Here is a 25,329-nt window from a genome sequence, read left to right on the forward strand (position 1 = left end):
TGGTCCCCTGAGCCTGCCAGGAGTAAGCCCTGAGCACTGCCTGTGGTGCTCTGGGCCAGCAATGTTCAGGGAACCATGTGGTATCAGGGATTAAACCCATGTCATGTGCGGATGTATGCCTCACATGCACTATATCTCACCCCCAGATTTTTAAAAAAACCATTTTTTGTATAAAAAAAATAATCAAGTATACATTTATGCAAAGGAAAGAATTCAGAAAGATAAAGACTAGTATATTTAAAGTATCTTTAAAGGAGTAGAATTTCCGGTGAATTTGATGATTGTTTTCTCTTATTATCTAATACTTCTACTAATATATACCTTCTCAAGTTCTTAGTAAAAATGAAATGAACATAAAAACAAGCAAACCCAATACATGCATACACCTTTCAGGAAATACTACAATGAGTTGACTGCGATCCTATTTACATTCCAAGTAGTCATCAGAGCACTTTCCCATTGAAAGAACTTTGAAGGTTTCTTAATATTGGAGTCCTGCATCACACTTCAGAATTCTAGAATCAGAATCTCTGGACAACAGGCTCTAGAACCTGTATATTGAATCAATACCAAGTCTTACAGACATGATGTCAAACAAAAACCTTAGGTGGCTAAATTTATAGTAAACTTAGAATGGGTGAAATCACTGTACATGCCCACACACAGAGAGACCACTGGATTTTGGACATCAAAAATCTGTACTTGGCTGACTTTACTAGATTTTAATCTTAAGCATCTCATGTGGTCACTAATTACTTCCTATGAGCTGACTGAGGCCAGAAAGACTTTCATTATATTTGATCCACATCTACCTGAAACTAGCTTTCTAAGTCTTGTTCTCTTTCAGTTCTTTATAGTTACAAGTATCAAACAAGGGTCAGATAGATGCCACAGGTGTTAAAAGACTTTGCATGCAGCAGACCATGTTTGGTCCCTGGCACCAAGCACAGTCCCCTGACCACCACCAAAAATAACTCCTGAGCACAGAGCCAGGAGTCAGTCCTGAACACTTAGAGGATTAGGGTTAGGGTTAGTGTTAGGGTCAAAAAGATAGCTCAATGATCTGAGTACATGCTTTGCATTTGAGAGGCTAAGGTTGGAGTCCCAGTACTACATGGTCTCCTGAATAACACTGGGGCTCAAAGCTCACCCTCAATCACAGAAAAAGAGGCAGTTCCCAAGCACTGGTGGCCCAAACCCCCTCCTCCTCAAAACTACCAAATAAACACTTACTATGGAACCAAACAGCAAGGCAATTCAATCATTCTGATAGTTTAATTTCTCCTTTATTTTCTTTTATTGATATCTGAATTATATCCAGCCGTTCTTGAAGGGTATATCCCAGATCATTGCTTGGGATCTTTCTGGCAGTCTCGGGACTATGTGTCAAAGATCAAAACTAGGGGTCCCACATATAAAACTCATGCTCTAGCCCTTGGAAGCTTCATTTCTCCTTTCTAAACACATTAGTCAACTAACATCAGTATATTCTGGTGATTATGTCTTCCAGAGACTCTCTTTGGAGTAAACAAAAAGGCACAAGGGAGTTTAATTAACAGAAGTCCTCAAAGTATCATGGAAACCAATTCCATTGGGAGAATAGTACAGACAATCCCAGTTTTATCCCCAGCACCACATATGGTCCAGAGAGCACTGTAAGGAGTGATGTCTTAGCACAAAGTCAGGAGTAAGCCTTGAGTACATTAAGTATGGCTTCCAAACCCCCCAAAAAATAACAATTTTTCTCTTAAAACACAGATTCTCAAAAGTTTGTTAAGTAATAAAAAGGGAAAAGGGAGATATCTCTAACACACTACACTGTGAAACATTTAGTACAACTATAAACTTCATAGTTGGTATGAAGGTACAGATATATAAAAGGTACACATATATAAAAATTGGAGGAGAAAATTGGCTGACCTCCACTACCCAATCGCCAACATGCTCCAGGCCACTTTGCACACACTCAGGCCGAGTCTCATGCATGAGTGAAGTTCCACAGAACCCAGGCAATGCGGAACTTTGTGATCTTGGACTCTGGGTTCAACTGGACCCATTTGCAGAGATCCTCTGCCTGCTTCCCCCAGTCTCCAGGGACCCAGGGGTCACACCCATAAGCCACCTCCTGCGGCAGCAGATAATCTCCCCATCAGCCGCCCTCCAGACTCACAGCTGCTTCTACCAAAGTGAGCATAAAATGAGGCCCCCATAACCTCACCCCAAGGGACCCAGCCCCAGCAGCCGACCTCCACTACCCAACTGCCGCCATGCTTCAGGCCGCTTTCCACACACTCGGGCCGAGCATCATGCATGAGTGAACATATTCCTGGACTGCATGGCCGCAAAGTGGCCGCACAACACATCATCATAAAGGAAAAATATATATATATATATATATATATATATGCGCCTCTCGGAGAGCCCAGCAAGCTACCAAGAGTATCCCGCCCTAACGGCAGAGCCTAGCAAGCTCCCTGTGGCGTATTCAATATACCAAAAACAGTAACAATAACAGGTCTCATTCCCCTGTCCCTGAAAGAGCCTCCAATCATCGGGAAAGATGAGTAAGGAGAGGCTGCTAAAATCTCAGGGCTGGAACAAATGGAGACATTACTGGCACCCACTCCAGTAAATCGATGAACAACGGGATGACAGTGATACAGTGATACAGTGGGGGAAATTTTGAGCCTGTGAAATAGCTCAATGGACTGAGTGGAGGCTTTCCATTCAGGAAACAAGGACTGATCCCCAGGATCTCATGGTTCCCTAAGCAGCACTGCTGGGAGTAGCCCTGAGCAATGCAGGGTGTAGCCTAAAACCCAAAACAGGAAAAAAAAGAATTTAATTTTTAATTTTTAATCAAGAGTTTTGGGAATTTCTTAAGATTGATAAAAGCATTTACCAAAGAAACCCTTTCATCCTTAGAATGAAGAAAATGACAAATCAGCATGAATTTTTAAAGAATATCTATAAAAGGGAAGTAAGGGGAAAGAAAATCCCTTCATTTTATCGTAATCCGTGATAAACTGTAGTCATGGATCTCTCAGAAGATCATTGGAATTTACTAATACCAAGAAGATTATATACCCACCTGCAGCTCACACCAGGCAACCTCAACCCATGTCTCAGTGTCCAGTCCTTTATAGACTGTTTTAAAAGCTCCTCTTCCAAGCTCTATATCAAATTTCAGGAACCGGCCACTAGGGGAAGTAGCTACTGCTTTCATTTCTGCTTCTTCTTCTATTTCTTTTTCACTTTTCTCCTTGAAACAATCTTTTGAGGATTCTGTAGTTGCCTTTGAACAGTGTTCATATTTACCTTCTCGTCCACCTCTTAGTACATTTGTAGGAAGCTTTTCTCCTCTTGGAATGTGTGTTGCAGTCTTTAGTTTCTCATCTTTGGGTGAAGATTCTGTAACTTTGTCATCTTCTGTCATCTCAATGCTCTTTCTAAAGAACCTCTTCCTTTCTTTTGTTTCCCCAGAAGCAGAGATGGTACTGGTTTTCTCCTTGAGTATAGCTTCCACTGTTAAAGTTGCAGCAATCTGAGAAACTTGGTTTTCTAAGGAAACTCCATCAGGTTTCTCAGAATCTTCTGTGCTAGCTGCCTCCCCTGAATCAGTAGCCATTGTAATTAAGGTTGGCACTAAATTTTTTCCTATTCAGCTCTTCAGTCCAGTTACATCTCAGTATCAGAATGATCAGAATGGACTTCCTTTTATATTACCGTATGTTTCCATAGAAACCTAAAGGGGGGAAAATAATATTTTAAAATCACCCCACAGAGGAAATCATTAAAGAGACAAGTCAGCTGATTATTTAATCCCTTTTTTTCTTAATAAGAAGTTTGTTCTTTTTGCTATCCAATCTTAGCAACCAGCAGACTCCAGGGACTTGTCTTATTTTGTTTACGACTATAATTATCAGTACTAAGCAGACTAGGCACAGAATTCAATGATTATTCATAGTATGTGAATATTAGTTAGGAACCTAGTGTTCAGTCCCATCTACCAATCCTTCAGATTAAAACTAGTAACCAATACTTTAGTTCACAGGGTAACACACTAAATAAAACCAGCACACATTAAACATGTTTTATCACTTTGATGTTTAGAATTCTGTGGCAGTAAGTAAACTCACAATGTGCAACCATGACCACTATCTACTTCTAGGACTTTCTCATCATCCCAAATTGAAATTCTGTATCCACTTTGTATCCACTACACAATAATAAAGTCCCATGACCTCAATCCCTAATAATCCTTATTCTCCTTTCTGTCCCTATAAATTTGCCAATTCTAGGTATTTATATTACATAAGATCATGACATAAAAGTATATTTATATCATGTAAAATATACCTATCCTCTTCTTTTTTACTTCACTTAACATAATGTTAAGTTTCATCAGTGTTGTAGCATGCATCAGAATGTCATTCTTTTTTAAGACTGATCAATATTCTATTGTGTGATTATACCACAGTTTATTTTTTCGGTCACCTGGATAATAGATTGGGCTATTCCTACCCTTTGGCTATTGTAAATAATGCAAATACTTCTTTAAGAGCCTATCTTCAAATTTAAACTGTTAAGAATTAATACACTCGGGGCCGGAGTGATAGCACAGCGGGTAGGGCGTTTGCCTTGCATGCGGCAGACCCAGGTTCGATCCCCGGCATCCCATATGGTCCCCCAAGCACCGCCAGGAGTAATTCCTGAGTGCAAAGCCAGGAGTAACCCCTGAGCATCGCTGGGTGTGACCCAAAAAGCAAAAAAAAAAAAGAATTAATACACTCTACTAAAAGGCAAAATTAAAAATATGCATCCTCTAAAGAAACTATGGTATATATACACAATTGAACATTATTCATCCATTAAAAAAAGATGAAGTAATATAATTTACTGCCAGATGGATATCTCTGGAGAGCATCATGTTGAGTGAAAACAGCCAGAGAGGAATAGATTCAGAATGATCTCTCTCATATGTGACATTTAAAAAAACTTCCTAGGGGAATATCAAATAGCCAAAGGCAACAGAAATGAAGAGCAGGAAACTGGTCTTCAGTAGGAAGCTACCTATCGGGGAGGAAGTATGGGGGGTAAGTTAGGGAAGGGATAACTATGACAATTTTGTGGGGAAATGTGCCTGCCACAGAGGCAGGTAGTGGGTGAGGGATGGAAACTGGGGACATTGGGAGAGGGTAGTGGACAGTGGTGAAGGGATTAGTGTTGAAATATTATATGCATGAAATTCAATCATAAATATCTTTGCAATTCATAGTGATTCAATAAAAAATTTTAAATGGTATCCTCTGAAATGAGCAAATCCACTTACAGGAAATTGTCTTAGAAGATAGTCAAAAAATCTATGTGAAGATTTAATCATAAATATATTCTGCATTTAAAATTTTAAAAACTTAACTAGGAGCCTGGGAATAGCTCACCAAAGGAGAGGTTGTCTTGTAGGTTGTCCTTGAGTTTAATCTCTTGCACCACTCCATATACTTGCATGTGATACCAGGACTCTGCTGTTTGGAATCGCAAATACTAAACAAAATATGCAATCTCTTATGCACCACAACCAAGTGCGTGTGATAACCACAACCAAATAAATGACCCCTTGCCAGCACTTCAATCAAGATTATGAAAGCAACGCAAGTAAAGTGTGTGACTCCTGGAAAGCACAACTAAAGAAGAGATTACAAACATGCCAAGTAAGTTTTTGACCCCCTATACGCATCACAGTTCAGTGTGCAGGCAACACAAACAAGTTTGTGTGAGCCCCTGGAAACTCCAGAAACAATAACAGAAGAAAAGAAAGGTAGGAACTATAACTAAACATAAGTCTGATAAAATTGGGATTTAATTACATATCCCAATGAGATAGGATACAGCAATTTAAAAACACTATAGTTTCAGTGAGATGAAAAGACATTCCTGATTTATTATATAGTTAAATTGAAAAATAAATACAACTTGACATACACAAATGACATTAACTTTGAATGGAAAAATAAACTTTTTTCTTTCTGGTTTTTTTTTGTATTTTCTAAATATTTTCCACAATTAACACGTGGTATACAAAGAAGAAAAGTTTTCAATTAATGGTGAAATCACCAATAAGAAAGTCCTTTTTTCAGCACAGTTAGTTATAAACACCTATTGTGTTGTATAACTTAGAAAAATTTCAAACAAAATATATACAGAAATATCAAATTTGAGGGGAAATGAAGAAAAGTACTGAACCAAAATAAAACAAAATGGGATAAATAACCCAAACTCTTACATGCGTTAAATACAATTCCTATCAAAATCACAGTTGATTTCTTTGCAAAAATCAATGATCTGATACTAAAATTCACAAAGAATTTCAAAGGACCCAGAAGAGTCATAGTCAAATGAATCTTGGAAAAGAAAGAAATCAGAGGACTCACACTTCCCCCATTTAAAACTTACTGTAAAGCTACAGTATTAATATGTACCATTATTTATATCTACATGCTTTATTAAATAAATAATATTAAATAAATAATATGATACAATTTTCAGAGGGAGAATATTCCTGGCTTACTCATTTTCAACAAGAACCATACAATTAAAGGGAGGACGTAGTCTTTCCAATAAAGAGTATAAAACCACTGGATACTCACATGCAAAAGAATTAAGTTGGACCCTGTAACATAATGTTTTCTATTAAAGAACCCTAAACTGAGGCACAAAGAAATAAAATTAGTCTGGGGCTGGAGCGATAGCACAGCGGGTAAGGCGTTTGCCTTGCATGCGGCCGACCCAGGTTCAATTCCCATCATCCCATATGGTCCCCTGAGCACCACCAGGGGTAATTCCTGAGTGCAGAGCCAGGAGTGACCCAAAAAGCAAAGAAAAAACAGAAAATTAGTCTAAGCAGAGAGAAGATCACAGGAAATAGCAAAGGATAAAATTATCAGTTTACTCATTTATAAGATAGGCAGATGAGAACAGAGAAGAGTACTAATCGAGGACTTCAAAGTGAAACAAGATGAATAGATGAATGAAAAGCTACTGCAGTAAATAGAAAGGAGGTATTGAGGCTTAAATGAAAATAAGGATGAGAGAGAGAGACAGAGACATTAAGTACTGGAGAGCCAGAGGATGGCTCGGCATTACAACACTTACCTTGCAGGTATATGACCCTGATTTCAATTTCTGACACAACCTTACAGGTTGACTACATTCCTGCTGATTCTGCTACTTGGGATACCTAGTGTCACAGCAAAGTGTTCATATCTGGCTTACCATAACCAAGTGTGTGAGCAACAAAACTAAAATGGGTGAGCACCACAGCAAGGTATGATCCCTTGACTACATCCAAAGTGAAAGCCAAAGTATATAATCTCAGCAAGCACTGCAACTAAACATGTGTGTGAGCACTAAAGTTAAGTATGTGACCACTAGTGAGTATGACATTCAAGTATGTCAGCACTGCAACCAAGTTTCTAACCAAGTAACCTAGGCATTACAGGAACCATAACAAAGAGGAAAAATAATTTTTTTTAAAAAAGAGCCAATGATAACTCCCAAAGACTTGCCTATCATGTGTCATGATTAGGACATAGATGGGTTAATATAGAGGTAAAATTTAAACTAAGGACTTACTAAGTGCTGTATGAGGTTACACTTCCAAAGTCTCTTTGCAAGTGACTTGACAATAACGAGGAATAACTAAACTAAACATTTAGGTAAAGATTTTTTCTTTAGCTTTATATTTTTACACAAGTTGGAACTTGGAAAATATCAGTGAAAATGTACAAAGAATTGAATATACCCTACATTCACATTCCTCAAATGTTAACATTTGTATGGGATCTTTAAGGAAGCCACATGCTGTAGTATTTGGGGGCTATTACCAATTCTGTGCTCCAGGGTCACTCTGGAAGGTGTTCAGGTAATATGCTCAGATACACTTATACATTGCTGATGGAAACATAATATGTTGCAACTGCTTTGGAATACACTCTGGCAACAGAGCCCTATATTTCAATAATCTCTCTCAATGTCAATGGACTAAACTCCCCTAAAAATACAAGGCATAGAGTACCTATATGGATCAGGAAATAAAATCCATCCATTTGCTGCCTGTGGCAAACACGCATAAATTCTCAGGGTAAATATAAACTATAGTAAAAGGATGGAAGACAATCATACAAGCCAATGGAAGACAAAAAGTTGGGAATGTCATACTAATATCAAGAGACAATGATGGACACTACTTATCAAGAAATACTGTCATCCACCCAAGGACTGTAGATACAAGGGCCAGAGGAATTGCCCCATAGCTGGAACATTGCTTCACGAGCAGAGGAGAGAAGGCAGATGGAATAGAGAAGGGATCACTAACAAAATGATGGCTGGAGGAACCAGTTGGGATGGGAGATGCATGCCGAGAGTAGATAATGGACCAAACATACTGACCTCTCAATGTCTGTGTTGCAAGCTATAATGCCCAAAAGTGGAGAGAGAGTATGGGGAATATTGTCTGCCTTAGAGACAGGGGGAGGGTGGGAAAGAGGAGGTATACTGGGATATTGGTGGTGAGGAATGTGCACTGGTGGAGGGATGGGTGTCTGATCATTGTGAGATTGTAATCCAAACATGAAAGCTTGAAACTAAAAAAAAAAAAGAAATACTGTCATCAATATTCAGGCACCAAATGAAGGCTCAGCAAAGTTCATAAAGCTTCTGTTCACAAACATCAAGAAACGCATTGACAGAAACAACAGCAGTGGGAGACTTCAACACACCACTTTCCCCACAAGACAGATCAGTAAAGAGACAAGAGCCCTAAATGAGGAGCTGAAGAAATGGGACGGTTGGACATATAACGTGATCTGTATCCCTAAAACTAAGAATACAAGTTTTTATCTAATACACATAGAATATTATCCAAGACAGATTACATAGCAGGGCATAACTCAAACATAAATAAATTTACAGATACATAAATTGTAAAAACCATCTCCTTAGACTACAATACCATGAAAGTAGAAATTAACCACAGAGAGAAGTTGGGGAAAACTTCTATTACTTGGAAGCTGAACAAGATACTGCTAAATAATAATTGGATCAAAGAGGAAATCAAGAAAGAAATAAAAATATTGCTTGAAACTAATGAAAATGAAGACACAAGGGCTGGAGCGATAGCACAGCGGGTAGGGCATTTGCCTTGCACTCGGCCGACCTGTGTTCAATTCCCAGCATCCCATATGGTTCCCTGAGCACCGCTGGGGGTAATTCCTGAGTGCAGAGCCAGGAGTAACCCCTGTGCATTGCCAGGTGTGACCCAAAAAGAAAAAAAAAAGAAAATGAAGACAGAAGATACACAAAAGCTGTACTAAGGGGTAAAGTCATAGTAATACAGGCCTAAATTAAGAAGGAAGAAAAAGTCCAAATCAGGAACTTAAGTACATCTCAAAAATCTGGATAAGTAAAATAAACAAATCCAAAAAGTAACAGAAAGAGGGAAATAATAAAAACTAGAGCAGAAATTAACGACATAGAAACCAAGAAATCAAATTAAAAAAATCAATGAAACCTGGAACAGGTTCCTCAAAAAATAAATACAAAAAAGATAAATCTTTAGTTAGACTCACTTGTATGTTCATTGCTACACTATTTACAATAGCCAAAAACTGAAAAAAAAAACCTCAACTGACCAAGAACAGATGACTGGTTAAAGTAACTTTGGTACATCTACACAATGGAATGCTGTGCAGCTTTTGGAAAAGATGAAGTCGTGAAATTTGCACATAAGTGGATCAACATGGAAAGTATCATGTTAAGTGAAATGAGTCAGAAAGAGAGGGACAGACATAGAAAGACTGCACTCATCTATGGAATATAAAATAACAGAACGGGAGACTAACACCCAAGAATAGCCGAAATAAGTACCAGGAGGTTTGATCCATAGCTTGGAAGCCAGCCTCACATGCTGTGGGGAAAGGCAGCTCAGATAGAGAAGGGAAGACCAAGTAAAGGGTGTTTGGAGGGCCCACTCGGGATGGGAAATGCGTGCCGAAAGTAGACTACAGACCCAACATGATGGCCATTCAATACTTGCATTGCAGACCACAACACCCTAAAGGAGAGAGAGTAAAAGAGAATGCACATGCCACGGAGGCAGGGGTGGAGGGAGTAGGGGTTATAGGAGGGATACTGGAAACATTGGTGGTGGAGAACGGGCACTGGTGGAGAGATGGGTACTTGATCATTGTATGATTGAAACGTAATAAGCACGAAAGTTTGTAAATCTGTAACTGTACCTCACGGTGATTCATTAAAAAATAAAAACTTAAAAAATAAATAAACAAAATATAATGAGAGGTTACTATTGGATATGCCAAAAACAGTAACAATAAGTCTCTCAATGAGAGATGTTACTGGTGCCCGCCCGAACAAATCGATGAGCAACGGGATGATAATGAACTTTATGCTCTTAATCTGAAGAATTTAGAGGAAATGGATAAATTCTTAGAATCATATAATTTCTGAAAGCTGAATGAGGAGGAAATGGAATGCTTAAACAGGTCAATTACAAGTAAAGAAAATAAAATAGTAACTAAGAATCTGCCCAAGAAAAAAATTCCCAGTCCAGATGGGTTCAATGGTGAGTTCTATAAAACCTCCAAAGAAGATTTACTGCCTATATTCCTTAAGCTCTTCCAAAATATCAAAGACGTAGGAATCTTTCCTAACACTTTCTATGAAGCTAACATTACACTAATACCCATAACAGACAGAGAAAGAAAATTTCATACAAATATCCCTGATGAATATCAATGCAAAAATCTCTAACAAAATCTTAGCTAACCAAATCTAACAACATATCCTAAAATATCGTACATTCTGATCAAGTAGGACTCATCTCAGTGATACATAGATGGTTCAGTATGTGCAAATCAATCAATATATCACATTAATCAAAAGAAAAGATAGGGGCCGGAGCGATAGCACAGCGGGTAGGGCGTTCGCCTTGCACGCGGCCGACCTGGGTTAGATCCCCGGCATCCCATATGGTCCCCCAAGCACCGCCAGGAGTAATTCCTGAGTGCAAAGCCAGAAGTAACCCCTGAGCATCGCTGGGTGTGACCCAAAAAGCAAAAAAAAAAAAGAAAAAATTCATATAATCCTATCAACTGATAGAGAAAGCCTGTGACAAGATATAACCTCCATTTATGACTTTCAAAAAATTCAACAAAGTAGGAGTAGAATATAGTAAAGGTTGCTGATAACAACCCCAAAGCCTCTTTTATTTCTTAATGGTGAAAAACTGAAAGCATTCCCACTAAACTCATACACAAGGCAGGTGATCCACTGTTCTCTCTCTTATTTATAAGTGTATTAGAAGTTCTAGCAACAGCAATCAGGTAAGAGGAAATCAAAGGGATCCAAGTTGAAAAAGAACCTGATTATCACTATTTTTAAGTGACATAATGATATACACAGAAGACCCCAAATGTTATCCTGTTGCTCATCTATCTGCTCGAGTGGGCACCAGTAACATCTCCATTGTGAGACTTGTTGTTTACTGTTTTTGGCATATCAAATACTCCACGGTTAGCTTGCCAGGCTCTGCCGTTCAAGTAAGATACTTTTGGTAGCTTGACAGGCTCTCTGAGAGGGATGGAGGAATCGAACCCAGGTCGGCTGCATGCAAGGCAAATGCCCTACCACTGTGCTATCGCTCCAACCATAGCTACAAAGTTTAATACACAAAAATCGGTCACTTTCTCATATATAAAGAATAAATCAGAAGAAAGTAATCAAGGATTCTAGCACATTTAAAATAGTATCAATATCATCTCACACCAGAGACTGGCCCACATCCCAAAAACAAAAGCAACCGGTGTTGGAGTCGATATAGGGAGAAAGGGACTCTCCTTCATTGCTGGTGGGAATGCCGACTGGTCCAGTCCTTTTGGAAAACAATATAGACAATTCTCAAAAAATTAGAAATTGAGCTTCCATTTGACCCAGCAATACCACTACTGGGAATATATCCCGGAGAGGCAAAAAGGTATAGAGATGACATCTGCATTTCTATGTTCATTGAAGCACTGTTTACAATAGCCACAATCTGGAAAAACCAAAGTGCCCAAAAATAGATGACTGGTTAAAGAAACTTTAGTACATCTACACAATGGAATACTATGTAGCTGTCGGAAAATATGAAATCATAAAATTTGCATATAAGTGGATCAACATGGAAAGTATCATGCTTAGTGAAATGAGAAAGAAAGAGACAGACATAGAAAGATTGCACTCATATGTGGAAAATAAAGTTGCTGAGAGGTATAAGCTTGCAAGGATGCAATTTCTGGAAGATACTTCTTTGGACTTAGTTACTTAAATACTAAAATACAGAAATCCAAAACCATGCAGCCTCTAGTGTGGTCACTCGACCTCATATCTCTTCATTTTCAGCAATGGAAAACAAATTATCAAATGCTTCCTTTTCAGCAGGTCTGACTTTAGGGGAGAGAAAATCCAAACAATAATAGTGAGTTTTTGGTTGAAATATTGAATGTAATCAAAGTAAAGTGAAAGTAAAGTGAAATTTACCAGTTATACAGGCGGGGTGTGGGGCTGGGGAGGTGGGAGGGAGTGGGGGAGGTATATTGTGATTCTTGGTGGTGGAATATGTGCACTGGTGAAGGGATGGGTGTTTGAGCATTGTATGACTGAGACTTATATTAAAAAAAAAAGTTAATCACAACACACACAAAAAAATAAATAAAAATATTAAATACATTTAAAAAAATTTTAAAAATAGTATCCAAAACCACCATGTATTTAGCACAGCGGTTGGGCTATCACTTTTCATGCGGCCGACCTGTGTTCGATTCCTCTGCCCCTCTCAGAGAGCCCGGCAAGCTACCGAGAGTATGGAGCCCGCACAGCAGAGCATGGCAAGCTACCGTGCGTATTTGACATGTCAAAAACAGTAGCAATAAGTCTCTCAATGAGCGACGTTACTGGTGCCCGCTTGAACAAATCGATGAGCAACGGGATGACAGTGATCTAGGAATTAGCTTAACAAAAGATGTAGATGATCTATACCATGATAACTTTAAATAACTTAAGAGACAGAAGATCTTAGGAAATGGGAAAGTATCCAATGTTCATAGATTAGAAGAATCAATATTATTAAAATGACTATCCTATCTAAACTTTTATGATTCAATATGACCCCCATCCAAATTCAGATGACACTCTTCCAGGATCTAGAAAAGTCAATAATAACGTTTATGTGGGATCAAAAAAGATCACGAATAACCAAAGCCACACTGAAAAATAAGAAATTGGGAAGTATTTAATTAATTTTTATATTTTGAGCTGCAAATATAAACCTACAGTGATCAAAACTGCATGGTATGGGAATAAAGATAGATCTTCTGATCAATAGGTCAGACAAATACCGTATGGCAAAACCCCATATATTTGGGCAGTAAATTTTAGATAAGAAAGTTGAGAACATGAAATGGAATACAGACAACTTCTTCAACAAATGGTGCTGGGAAAACTGGATAGCTATGTGTAAGAAATTAAAGCTGAATTCATATCTTACATCTCATACAGAAATCAATTAAAAGTGGATCAAAGACTTAAGAGATCTGACCAGAAACTATAAAGTACATTGAGGAAAATATAGGCAGAACACTTCAAGATTTGAACCTTAAAGAAGTCTTCAATAATCTGATACCACAGGCAAAGGCAACAAAATTAAACAATGGAACTATATAAAATTAAAGAGCTTTCATATGACAAAAGAAATATGGGCTGAAATTAAAAGACTGAATGGGGAAAAATTTGCATTCAACACATCAGATAAATATTTAATAAATATTTCATATTCAGGACATATAAAGAACTCATAAAGATCAACAAAAAATAAAAAATAAATAAAAATTATTAAAATGGAAAGAAGAAATGAATAAACACTTCTTAGAGGAAGAGAGGTAGATGGCCAGAAGGCACATGAAAAATTACTCAGCATCACTTATCATCAGAGAAATCCAAATCAAGACGACAGTGAGATACCATCTCATACCAGTGAGAATGGCACATACCAAAAATAGGAGTAACAATCTGTTTTGGTAGGAATGTGGTGAAAAAGGAACTCTCATCCACTGCTGGTGGGAAGGGAATGTTGTCTGGTACAACCCCTGTGGAAAACAGTATGGAGAATTCTTAGGAGACTTAGAATTCTACCGCCATGTGACCAGCAACTCCACATTTGGGCATCTACTCCCAGGACATAAAAATACTACCAAAAGGACATCGGCCCACTGCTGCACTCAGAACACTATATAAGATGGAATCAACCTAGGTGTCCAAAGACAGGTGGATGGATTATGAAGATGTATATGTGCCCAACAGAATACTATGCAGCTGAAAGAAATGATAAAAGCATGCAATTTGCTTCAATCTGGTTGAAACTGTAAGATACCATGTTAAGTATAGTGAGAAGAAAAACACAGGATGATCTCACTTATCTGCGGTATGTATAATACTGGATGAGGAAATGTACTACAGTAAAAGAGGAATGCCTAGATCACCCCTGACCCTCGTGTTTAGAGAGGAGAAGGACACAGAAAAGAAAAATCAAGGGAGAAGAGAATGGGAAGTAATGAATGAACAGGTATCAGGATTTCAGTTATAATGGTGATGTGGCTGAGTGGTATAGCCATACATCTAAAACACAGACTGAACAAACTGAAAACATGAGATCTAAGCTACAACCACTGAAACTTTGTAATGTGCCTGTCAAGCTGACTGGTAGGGATAGGGTGGGGGCTGGGGTACAGAGGGAATATGGGAACACTGGTGGAGGAATGTTGACAATGCTGGTGGGAATGGTGTTGAAATACTGTATGTCAAAAATGTAACTATCAATAACTTTGTAAATCTCAGTTTTTCAATTGAAAAGAAATAAGATTTATCAATCTTATGTAATCTTATGTAATGACCAAGTCAGGGTCTGAGAATTAAAGAATAAAAACTCAAGAAACTACAGCTTTTACTATACTATACAATTATACTATTATTATATTATAATAGTATAGTATATTTTATATAATTATAATAGTATTATACTATTATACTATTACAGCTATATTATTATTGACCTTTAGTTCCAGTAGGTGCAAAAGTAGAATTGCAAGTCAAAGGCACTAATGGGAAATGGCATAAAAAATACTGCAACAACTTCTAAAAGTACAGACAGAACAGAACTGGCTAATAATACAGCTTAAAATACATAGCATAAAGAATTCCAGGGCCTGGAGCGATAGTACAGCAGGGAGGGCATTTGCTTTGCAGATGGCCAGCGCAAATTTGATCCTTGATATCCTATATGGTGTCCCCAGCATTGCCAGAAGTAATTTCTCAGTGCAGAGCCATTAGTAACCTCTGGGCATTGTAAGGTGTGACCCAAAAACAAAAACCAAACAAAAAAAAAGGGATTCCAACTGAGGAACTGAGTTTGGAGAAAACATGCAGGCAAAACTCCAGAAGGGCTTCATACACAAAGAAAACTGGAAGAAGCTGTGATATATGTACAAAATGAAATACTATGCAGCTATAAGAAAGAACAAAATCATGTAATTTGCAGCAACACGGGTGGAAACAAAGTGGAGTCAGACAGAAGGAAAGACATACAGAATAATCTATCATATGTGGGTTTAAAAATACACAGTTGGGGCTGGAGCGATAGCACAGCAAGTAGGGCATGTGCCTTGCACGTGGCCAACCCGGATTCAATTCTCGGCATCCCATATGGTCCCCTGAGCACCGCCAGGGGTAATTTCTGAGTGCAGAGCCAGGAGTGACCCCTGTGCATTGCCGGGTGTGACCCAAAAAGCAATCAATCAATCAATCAATCAATCAATAAGCAAATAAACAAATAAATAAATAAAAATACACAGTGAGATAGCAACAAAGGACCATAAAAAACTATGCGAGACCATGCAAGGGCCATGCAAGACCATGGAAAACTAACCCACATAAATTAGCTGGTGGGGATAAGTTTGAAAGGAAAAGACACTGGGGTACTTGGGGAAGGGAGATGGGTACACTGATGATTTGTGAGTTACTAAAAATACTTGAATGGAAAACTGTTACTAAAATTAGTATAAATCATAGAACTTCAATTTTTTAAAAGTTTTTAAAGAAAAAGAAGATTGATCCCATAGAAGGTGAGTGTGTAAAAGCCTAAAAATAGGGATTACAGTTCTAAATTATTATATAGTCTATAAATTCTTTTGAAAAAAAGTGTTCATGTAGAATACTAAATATAACAAACTTGAAATAATTGGACTACCCTAGAGCAATGCACCTGGCCTGCTGCCATTTGGACCCTATAAGTTTAATATTCAGCTACACATTCACACACTCCAATACAAAACTTACCAGTTATGAACCCTATCTAGTCACCCTTGTCAGTCCCTGTACTACAGGAGACAGCAATAAAAGAAAACATGCAGCACATAAAAGATCAAGGAAAAGGAAAAATATACTATGTAAAGCTGAAATAATTCAAATTATCATTTTTGATGAACTTCTAAAATATACAATCATAAGTTCAAAAATCAGGGGCCAACCTGTGTTGGATCCCTGGAGTTCTATCAGGTCCCCCTGGGCACCAAAAAGCTAATTCCTCAGTGTAGAGGCAGGAATAACTCTTGAGCACCACTACATGTGGCACCGAAGCCAAAAATATAATAAAATTCAAAAATCAAAAAAAGGTATAAATGGACAGCTTAACTTCCAAGCCCATTTCCCATTCATTCAGTTCCCACCTCTTTAATAGGTAAAACCCACTAGATTCTCATGTAACCTCAGGAGTTCATTCCTTCTTTCCTTCCTCACTCCCTCATCTTTCTTCCTCCTCCCTCATCCCTTCCTCCTTCCTGATTTCCTGTTTGGGGGCTTTAACCAACAGTGCTAACAGCCTATTCCTAGCTCTGTCCTCAGGATCACTCCTGGCAGTGCTCAGGGGCACAAAATGCAGTGCTGGGGATCTAATCCAGGTTACATGCAAAGCAAGGCACTGTACTATCTAAACCCTTGAACGTTTCTGTAGGTAAATAAGCTGTACCATCTCTAAGTAAATAAGCTATACCACTGTACTATCTGAACCCTTGAATGTTTCTGTAGGTAATTAAGCAAACTAATAGATGTTCTTTTTCTGCCTTTCTACAAAAAACACAAAATACACCAATTTTTTATAGTCACAATAACTTAAGATACTTTTTCCTGTAAATACAAAAGTGTTCTTCATTCTTATTTCTCAGTACCTATATTCAATTATTTTGGTGACAGACAACTTTATATTTCATTTTGCATGTTTACAAGTTTGTATGCGTACATTTGTGTGTTTACACAAATATATGTATAGGTGTGTAAAGTCCCTAAAATAGGATTGTTGGCTTAAAAGAAGTTTGCCATATTTAATTTTTATTGAAATATACCAATATATACAGAAAAATACACATAATATATAAGTACCTTTATATAACACTGGCAAACTGCCCTCCACAAACATTGTACTAAATTCAAACTACAATATGCAATGTATTTGTAACCTCACACCCTTGACAAGAAAGATGTTATCAAATATTTCTATTTTTAACACTGAGTAATATCAAAAAAGGAATGGTTCACTGGCATTTAACTTATGTTTGAGATTAAGCATGGTTCTTCAAGCCCTACCAGCAGTGATCTCTGAGCACAGAGCCATGAGTAAAACCTGAGCACAAGGATTTGGATACCTCAGAGTGAGTACTGTGCTCCTGGAACCCCTTAACCCACTGCTGCGGTCATCTCCCAGAGACAGGATGTCCACTATGTTCTCCAATACTCAAGGCTTGCGTGTGTGAAAACAAGGACTTGCCACGGAATGGTCTACGTGCTATTGTGTCATATTAAGTGGCTCCTTTCTCAAAGAAAGAGTGAGCATGCAAAGAATTTCTCAGAGTTTAAAAACTTTTGAGATCCTTTGGTTTCCTACTCTTCTGGTTTTCCCGTGAACCTTCAGAATCCAGGTCACCATGCTTCTGTTGCTCCTCCCCCCACCCCCCAACTCAGCAGCTTGGTGCTGATGGCATCCTCCATGGGCCCCATTTGTTTCCTACTCCTGCCACCACACTGGTCACCTCAAAGTCACAGAATGCCTTAAGTGAAGTTGCTATGCAGAGAAAACCCTGGAAAGAGACCAAGGTGTTAGCAGTGCTTACTCGTTAGCAGCTTCTCAAGAATGATCCTGGAGAACCCAATGCCAACAGTGGACATCACTGCAACTGCCTCCAGGAAGTATGATTTCATAAGAAGCATCAATGTTATATTACAGAATAAGCATATTCTTATATTCAGAGTGAAGAGCATAGTCCTCTCCAGACTAGGAAACAGCACAAGTACACATTCCTAGAAGGAAAATGGGCAAGTACTGTATATCAAACTTGTGACATGATGAGATTAAGGGCAACCCTCTGTCAGTGCTTACTAAGGAGCATCTTCTCTCTCAAGGATCATCCCAGAGAACCCAAGGCCATCAGTGAACATCATCACAGCTGCCTTCATTAATTGTGGTTCCAGAAGGTAACAGCAGAATGCTACACAATGGGCACATACCTTTACTTAGATTCTTGCCCTTTCCCCTGAGTGTAGTGCCTTCTGTTAACCTGTTATATATGCTCCTAGAAATAGTTGCTCTACTGTACTTTACAGCTTTATTTACCTTTCTATAGAAAAGGTTTCACCTTTCTCCTGAGTTTTGTCAGACTGCTATTTTACAGTATAAGTCTGTGTTGTGCAATCTGCCACAAAAATGCCCCAGAGATCTTTCAGGTGTGACTTCAATAAATTGTCCTAAATTCAAATAGGAAAAAAATGACCTGAGCACAGCCGTGTGTTCCCTCCCCCTGAAAAAAAAAAGAAAACAAAAAAGACTAGGGATCAGTGGTAAAGAACTTGCATGGCATGTTTGAGGCCCTGGATTCAATTCCTGGCACTGGAAAAAAAAAACATATGAGAGCATCATGGCCAGGAAGCGCAACCACTGGTGAGCAAGTGTGTGAGCACCACAATAAGCACTGGAAAGTTCTACAAAAAGAAAGTGTGTGAGCACCACTACTAGCTGCAACTCTCAGTGAGTACATGTGTAAGTACCACAACTAAAATGAGTGCAACAATCTGTGAGCACACACAGCTGAGTGCAATCAACACAACCTATTATGCAAAGCAATGAAAACTACAGCTAAAAAACATGAGCACTACAGCCAGGCATGTGTGAGAATCCTGGTAATCACCAGAACATAAACAACAAAGGAAAGGGAATTACAAAAAAGGAAAAAGTTTATTTTTATGTAAAATAAAGCTACAAATATTTACCAATTAATAAATGCAAGAATTATTTATATATATTAATATACAGGTGTTAATTATTTAACACCTATGTAGACAAAACCAAAATTTTACTGAGGTACACACTTTTCCTTCATAAATCCCATTGTAAAAACTATCAAAGCCCCTACCCAGATTATTTCAAAATTTCTATAAAACCAGTAAAATCCCTAAGATTTTTATGGCCAAATTGACAAACTAATTATAAATGAGCACAAGAAAAGGCCATACAATTTTTAAAAATATAAAAAAGGAAAATTTGCCTTACCATATAGTAAAATAGCAAGATAGGGTCAAGAGATAGTACCTGGGTTATTTTTCTTGCATGCAGTCAGTCCTAGTTCAATCCCCTAAGCACCACTAAGATTGATCTCTGAGCAGAGTCAGAATAAGCCCAGAGCATGGCTGGATATTGCCAAAAATAAACAAAATATAATAGTAATTTAAATAATGCAATTTCAACCCAGAATTAGACAAACGAACTAAAGGAGATAAATTCATTAGAGACACACATCTATATGGGAATGTAGACTATAGTAAAGATCACATTTCAATTTTGTGAGGAACAGACAGTACAATAGTGTCAAAATAGTTGGTTACCAATTTGAAGTTATCAATTAAAACTCTACTTAATACCAGTCACATAAATATATTCCAGCTAAAGCACCAAACGTAATAAACAAAAAAATTAAACTAGTAAAATATTACAAAATACATTTCTAACCTAAAAAAAGTTTTCTTAAGAAGACAAAATTCAGAGGGGCAGGAGCTATAGTTCAAGCATTATTTTACATACCTTGTATGAATTAGGCATTGAGTTTGATCCCCAGTACCACATGTTCCTTCCAACACATCTGGGTATAAAGCTAATGGCCTCCAAGCACCACTATGGTGGCTCACATGGAATACTTATGTATTTCTTTATAAAAATGCAAAAAAAATTCATTGACCAAAAATCCAATATATTCGGCCATTTGACAAAGAACAAAGTCAAAGGGGAAGCAACATACTGGGAGCAAACATTTACCACAAGCATTAATTTCCAGAATATATTAAAAACTAAAAAAAGGGGGCTGGAGCAATAGCACGGCGGGTAGGGTGTTTGCCTTGCCGACCCGGGTTCAATTCCCAGCATCCCATATGGTCCCCTAAGCACCGCCAGGAGTAATTCCTGAGTGCAAAGCCAGGAGTAACCCCTGTGCATTACCAGGTGTGACCCAAAAAGAAAAGAAAAAACTGAAAAAATCAGTAAAAAGAAATAAGAAATACAAACAGTCAATATATGCATGGTAGAAGGATGGTTGTAACTTTTTAGTCAGTGTGGAGATGAAAATTCAAGCAAGTCAGTGGGTTTTTGTTGTTGTTCATTAGATAAGAAAAACTTTCATTTCTTTTTTTTTTGCTTTTTGTGCTATTGCTCCAGCCCCAAAAAACTTTCATTTCTGAGAAATGTCTGGAAAATTTATCACTCCATGTGCTGTTGGCAGATTAAATGCAGCAGTCTTTTCATATGGCAAAGTCCAAGTACTTGGTATAGACTTGTCACCCAACAATTCCATTTCTTAACATCCAGCCAAGAAACATTGCTACATGTGTACACACATATATGTGCATTGTTTTCTAACTGAAACACTGTTCAAAATAGGGGGAAAAAGCTAAAACAATTTAAATATCATTTTTAAGAAAATGATGAAATAAATCATGATACACCAATACTGAGTAATAATTATATCTGCTTAATAAAATGGTGCTGGAACAATAGTACAGTGGGTAAGGGAGCTTGCTTTGCACACAACCAACCCAGGTTCAATCCCCAGCATCCCAAATGGAGCCATGAGCACTCCGAGGAGTAATTCCTGAGTATAGAGCCATGAATAAAACCCTTGATCATTGCCAGATTGATAACCAAATAACAAGTGAAAAGAAACAACAAGAAAGATTTTATTTAATGATGTGAATCATGGTGGGTGTCTAAATAAAATAAAATTTAAAAATAATCATAATAATGGAAAAGTATATTATATATAATTAAACACATACATGTACACACAAGAATGTAGGGATAAATTGCAGCATTCATATACACATACATACATATATATTCACATATAATTTTTTAATGAGATGGATGGCCAGAGACATAGTACAGGGTTATAGTGCTTGCCCTGCAGGTGGCAAACTCAGTTCCATTCCTAGAACCATATATGTTCCACTGAGCTTGAGCATCACTGTATACAGACTTGAGGACCCAAGCACCACCCAACTGGCCCAGGTAATCCTCAGCTGAACATATTGAAGAGAATAGCAGGATAGGCCTAGAGCCTCCTCTGCACTGCTTTGAAGACCTTCGCCCAATAACTGTATAATACAATGAGATGGAGAAACTAGGGAGAGAGCCCAGTGGTAAGTAGAACATGCACAGGGACCTGAATTTGATCCCTGGCAACACATGTCCCTCTCCCAATATCACAAGGCTCTAGAAGCCCCTGAGCACCACTGTTTGTGGCTCTGAAGGCCCCCCAACACTACTGGGTCCAAGTATCACCATATAGCCTAGCCCAAGCATTGACCCATCAGGCACCATTACCCAAGTATTGATAGGAATGAGCCTTAGGGTCCCTGAATACTGCTTGGGAGGCCTCCTTAACAAAAAATAAAAAATAGATATATTCTGATTTATGAAAATCTTCTACTTAGATATGTAAACCCCCTATTTACATATTGATTTATAAAAATCTACTTATATTGTGACCAATGAAAACAATATATATTTCTTTCTTTTTTTTCTTTTTGGGTCACACCTGGAGATGCACAGGGGTTACTCCTGGCTCCACACTCAGAAATCACACCTGGCAGTGCTCAGGAGACCATATGGGATGCTGGGAATTGAAACCGGGTCAGCTGCGTGCAAGACAAATGCCCTACCCGCTGTACTATCACTCCAGCCCCCCCAATGAAACAATATATAGATAAAATATGTTTATTTTTAAAAACATACATAAAACTATGTATTTCTAAATATACTCATATATATGTAAATACATATTTAAAAACTGGAGGAGTATGTTCTAAACTGACACTCGTGATTAAAGTAGAAAAACAGGTAGTATGAAATTCTATGTATCTATTAATAAGATAAAAATGACATATATTAACATGAAAAGATCCTTAAGACAGATTCTTCAGAAAAATTAAGCCATAAAATATAATATTTCTTACTTTTATAAGTATATAAATAAAGGGGATTTTACAAATTTAGACTCATCCCAACAATGGTTAAACACTGGGAGGGCAAGAAATTAGTTCGTGGGGGAAATCTTCAGGTTTAAATCAACTTCTATGTTATTTTAATCTTTTAAAGTAGAACTGTCCACCAGCAACAAGTAATGAACCACTTAATATTAACACAATTTCTTAAAATAGCTGAGAGAAAAAATGGGGTATGCACTATATTCAAATTAATGTTTGTTGAGTACTTTATACCAAAAACTTATACGCCTTGTCATACTTCTCACATACAAGAATTGTGAAGAAACTACTATTTTATTCATATTTTACAACTGAGAAGACTAGGCTTAAATTTTTAAGTTAACTGCCAGGAGTAAGCCCTGAGCATAGCCAGGTGTGACCAATAAGCAAATAACTGTAATCATCATCATCATCATCCTGTTGATCGTTGATTTTCTTGAGTGGTCTCAGTAACGTCTCCATTTGTCCTAGCCCTGAGATTTTAGAAGCCTCTCTTTACTCGTCCTTCCCAACGGTGCCGCATTGGAGGGGAATGAGACCCATCATTGTTACTGGCAGATGAATATGCCACGGAAAGCTTGCCAGGCTTGCCAGGCTCTCCCTTGCGAACAGGAAACTCTAGGTAGTTTGCCAGATTCTCCTAGAGGAAGAGCTAGGATTCTGGGAGCTTGGTTTTATAGTCTTGGATGTTGGCGGTTGATGGGATTACACAGCGCTGGGGGCAGTTTCTGGGTGTGACTGCCTAACTACTGAAAAATGGTAATAATAGTAATATCACACTAGAAAAATCCAGAATCAGAATTCAACCCTGCCATCTGATTTCTAAGACCACTCTTAAAACTCATAATATATAAAAACAGTTATCTTCTTCCTTATTCCAATCCATCAGTTTTGCTCTGACAAGGTTATTTCCTCAATTAAAAATGCTCATTTTACTATCTCTAAGCGGGTAGGGGGTCACCTCCCACAAAGCCCTGGCAGCCATTCCCACACCCCAAAGCTGCTCCTATCATGTGAGGTAGCATCACATGAGGCTGACACCCAAGGACGGTAGATACAAGGGCCAGGAGGATTGTCCCATAGCTGGAAGACTGCTTCATGAGCGAAGGGGAGAAGGCAGATGGAATAGAGAAGGGATCACTAAGAAAATGATGTCTGGAGGAACCAGTTGGGATGGAGATGCATGCCAAAAGTAGATAATGGACCAAACATGATGACTTCTCAGTGTCTGTGTTGCAAGCTATAATGCCCAAAAGTATAGAGAGAGTATGGGGAATATTGTCTGCCACAGAGGCAGGGGGAGGGTGGGAAATGGGGGGTATACCCAGGATCTTGGTGGTGGGGAATGTGCACGGGTGGAGGGATGGGTGTTTGATCATTGGAGGTTGAAACCCAAACATGAAAGCCTGTAACTATCTCACGGTGATTCAATAAATTTTAATTTTTTTTTAAAAAAGCTGCTCCTATCTTCCAAAGCTGCCACCATATCTACAGCCGGATCCCACCACCTCAGGACTGAGTTACACAGAGAACCTAATCTGCTGAAACCCTCAAGTACAAGAGATTTTGTGGCCGAAAACTCCAGGCATTCTACTTTTTAAAAAAATCTTACTGAATCACTGTGAGATAGTTACAAGCTTTCATGTTTGGGTTACAATCACACAATGATCAAACACCCATCCCTCCACCAGTGCACATTCCCCACCACCAATATCCTGGCAGACAATATTCCCCATACTTTCTCTCTATTTTGGGGCATTATGGCTTGCAACACAGACACTTAGAGGTCATCATGTTTGGTCCATTATCTACTTTCAACATGCATCTCCCATCCCAACTGATTCCTCCAGCCATCATTTTGTTAGTGATCCCTTCTCTATTCCATCTGCCTTCTTTCCTTGCAGTCTTCCAGCTATGGGGCAATCCTCTACTCCAGGGATTCCAAAGAGATGGGAGACCATCTCCCATATTCTCATACTTCAGGAAGGCCCAGTAGCCACACCCACCTACTGCTGCTGCCAGAAGGTCATCTACGGACCTTGCTCCAGAGAACTAGTTGCAAAAATTTCTCAGACACTGGTTCTCGGCTGAGACCCTTGAGGCAATCTTGGAGGGAAATGGGCCAGCTCTTGCCAAACAAAGTCCCAGCAGCTGCTCCCACACTCCAAAGCCACTACCATGCCTCTGGCTGATCTGTCCAGATAACTATTTTCCAAAATCTACAGTACTAAGCTACCCGTGCATATTGGATATGCCAAAAACAGTAACAATAAGTCTCTCAATGAGAGACGTTACTGGTGCCCGCTCGAACAAATCGATGAGCAATGGGATGACAGTGACAGTACTTAGATCCCAAAAGTAGCACACCAGATTGGATGGAAATGTAACTCAGAAGCCAAACAATCTTGACTAACAAAAACATTAACACAGAAGGCTTAACTTGTAACAACATCTTAGTAAACCCATTCCATTGGCCAATTAATGTTAACAAGCAATATAAAATAAACTATTGTGGGCCTACCATGGTGGTAGGCTTTAGGGGTGCTTGGGAAAATAGAAACAATGGAGGGAAGGTGACAGTGATGGTAGAATTGGTGTTGGAATATTTAATGACTGTAACAAATCACCATAAACAACTTTTGTAAA

At 38.4% G+C, this 25,329-nt stretch overlaps 1 protein-coding gene across 1 annotated transcript in view; it reads right to left on the reverse strand.

Annotated features, from left to right (window-relative positions):
• Positions 1-25,329, reverse strand: part of FAM120C (family with sequence similarity 120C) — a 432,369-nt gene that overhangs the window by 396,180 nt on the left and 10,860 nt on the right. Inside the window, exon 2 of the mRNA XM_055123233.1 lies at positions 3,092-3,745. Coding sequence (XP_054979208.1) covers positions 3,092-3,628 — 537 coding nt within the window. The 5' untranslated portion in view covers positions 3,629-3,745. The remainder of the gene's footprint in view (positions 1-3,091; positions 3,746-25,329) is intronic.

The sequence above is a fragment of the Sorex araneus genome, chromosome X, assembly GCF_027595985.1.
Source record: "Sorex araneus isolate mSorAra2 chromosome X, mSorAra2.pri, whole genome shotgun sequence".
NCBI lineage: Eukaryota > Metazoa > Chordata > Mammalia > Eulipotyphla > Soricidae > Sorex > Sorex araneus.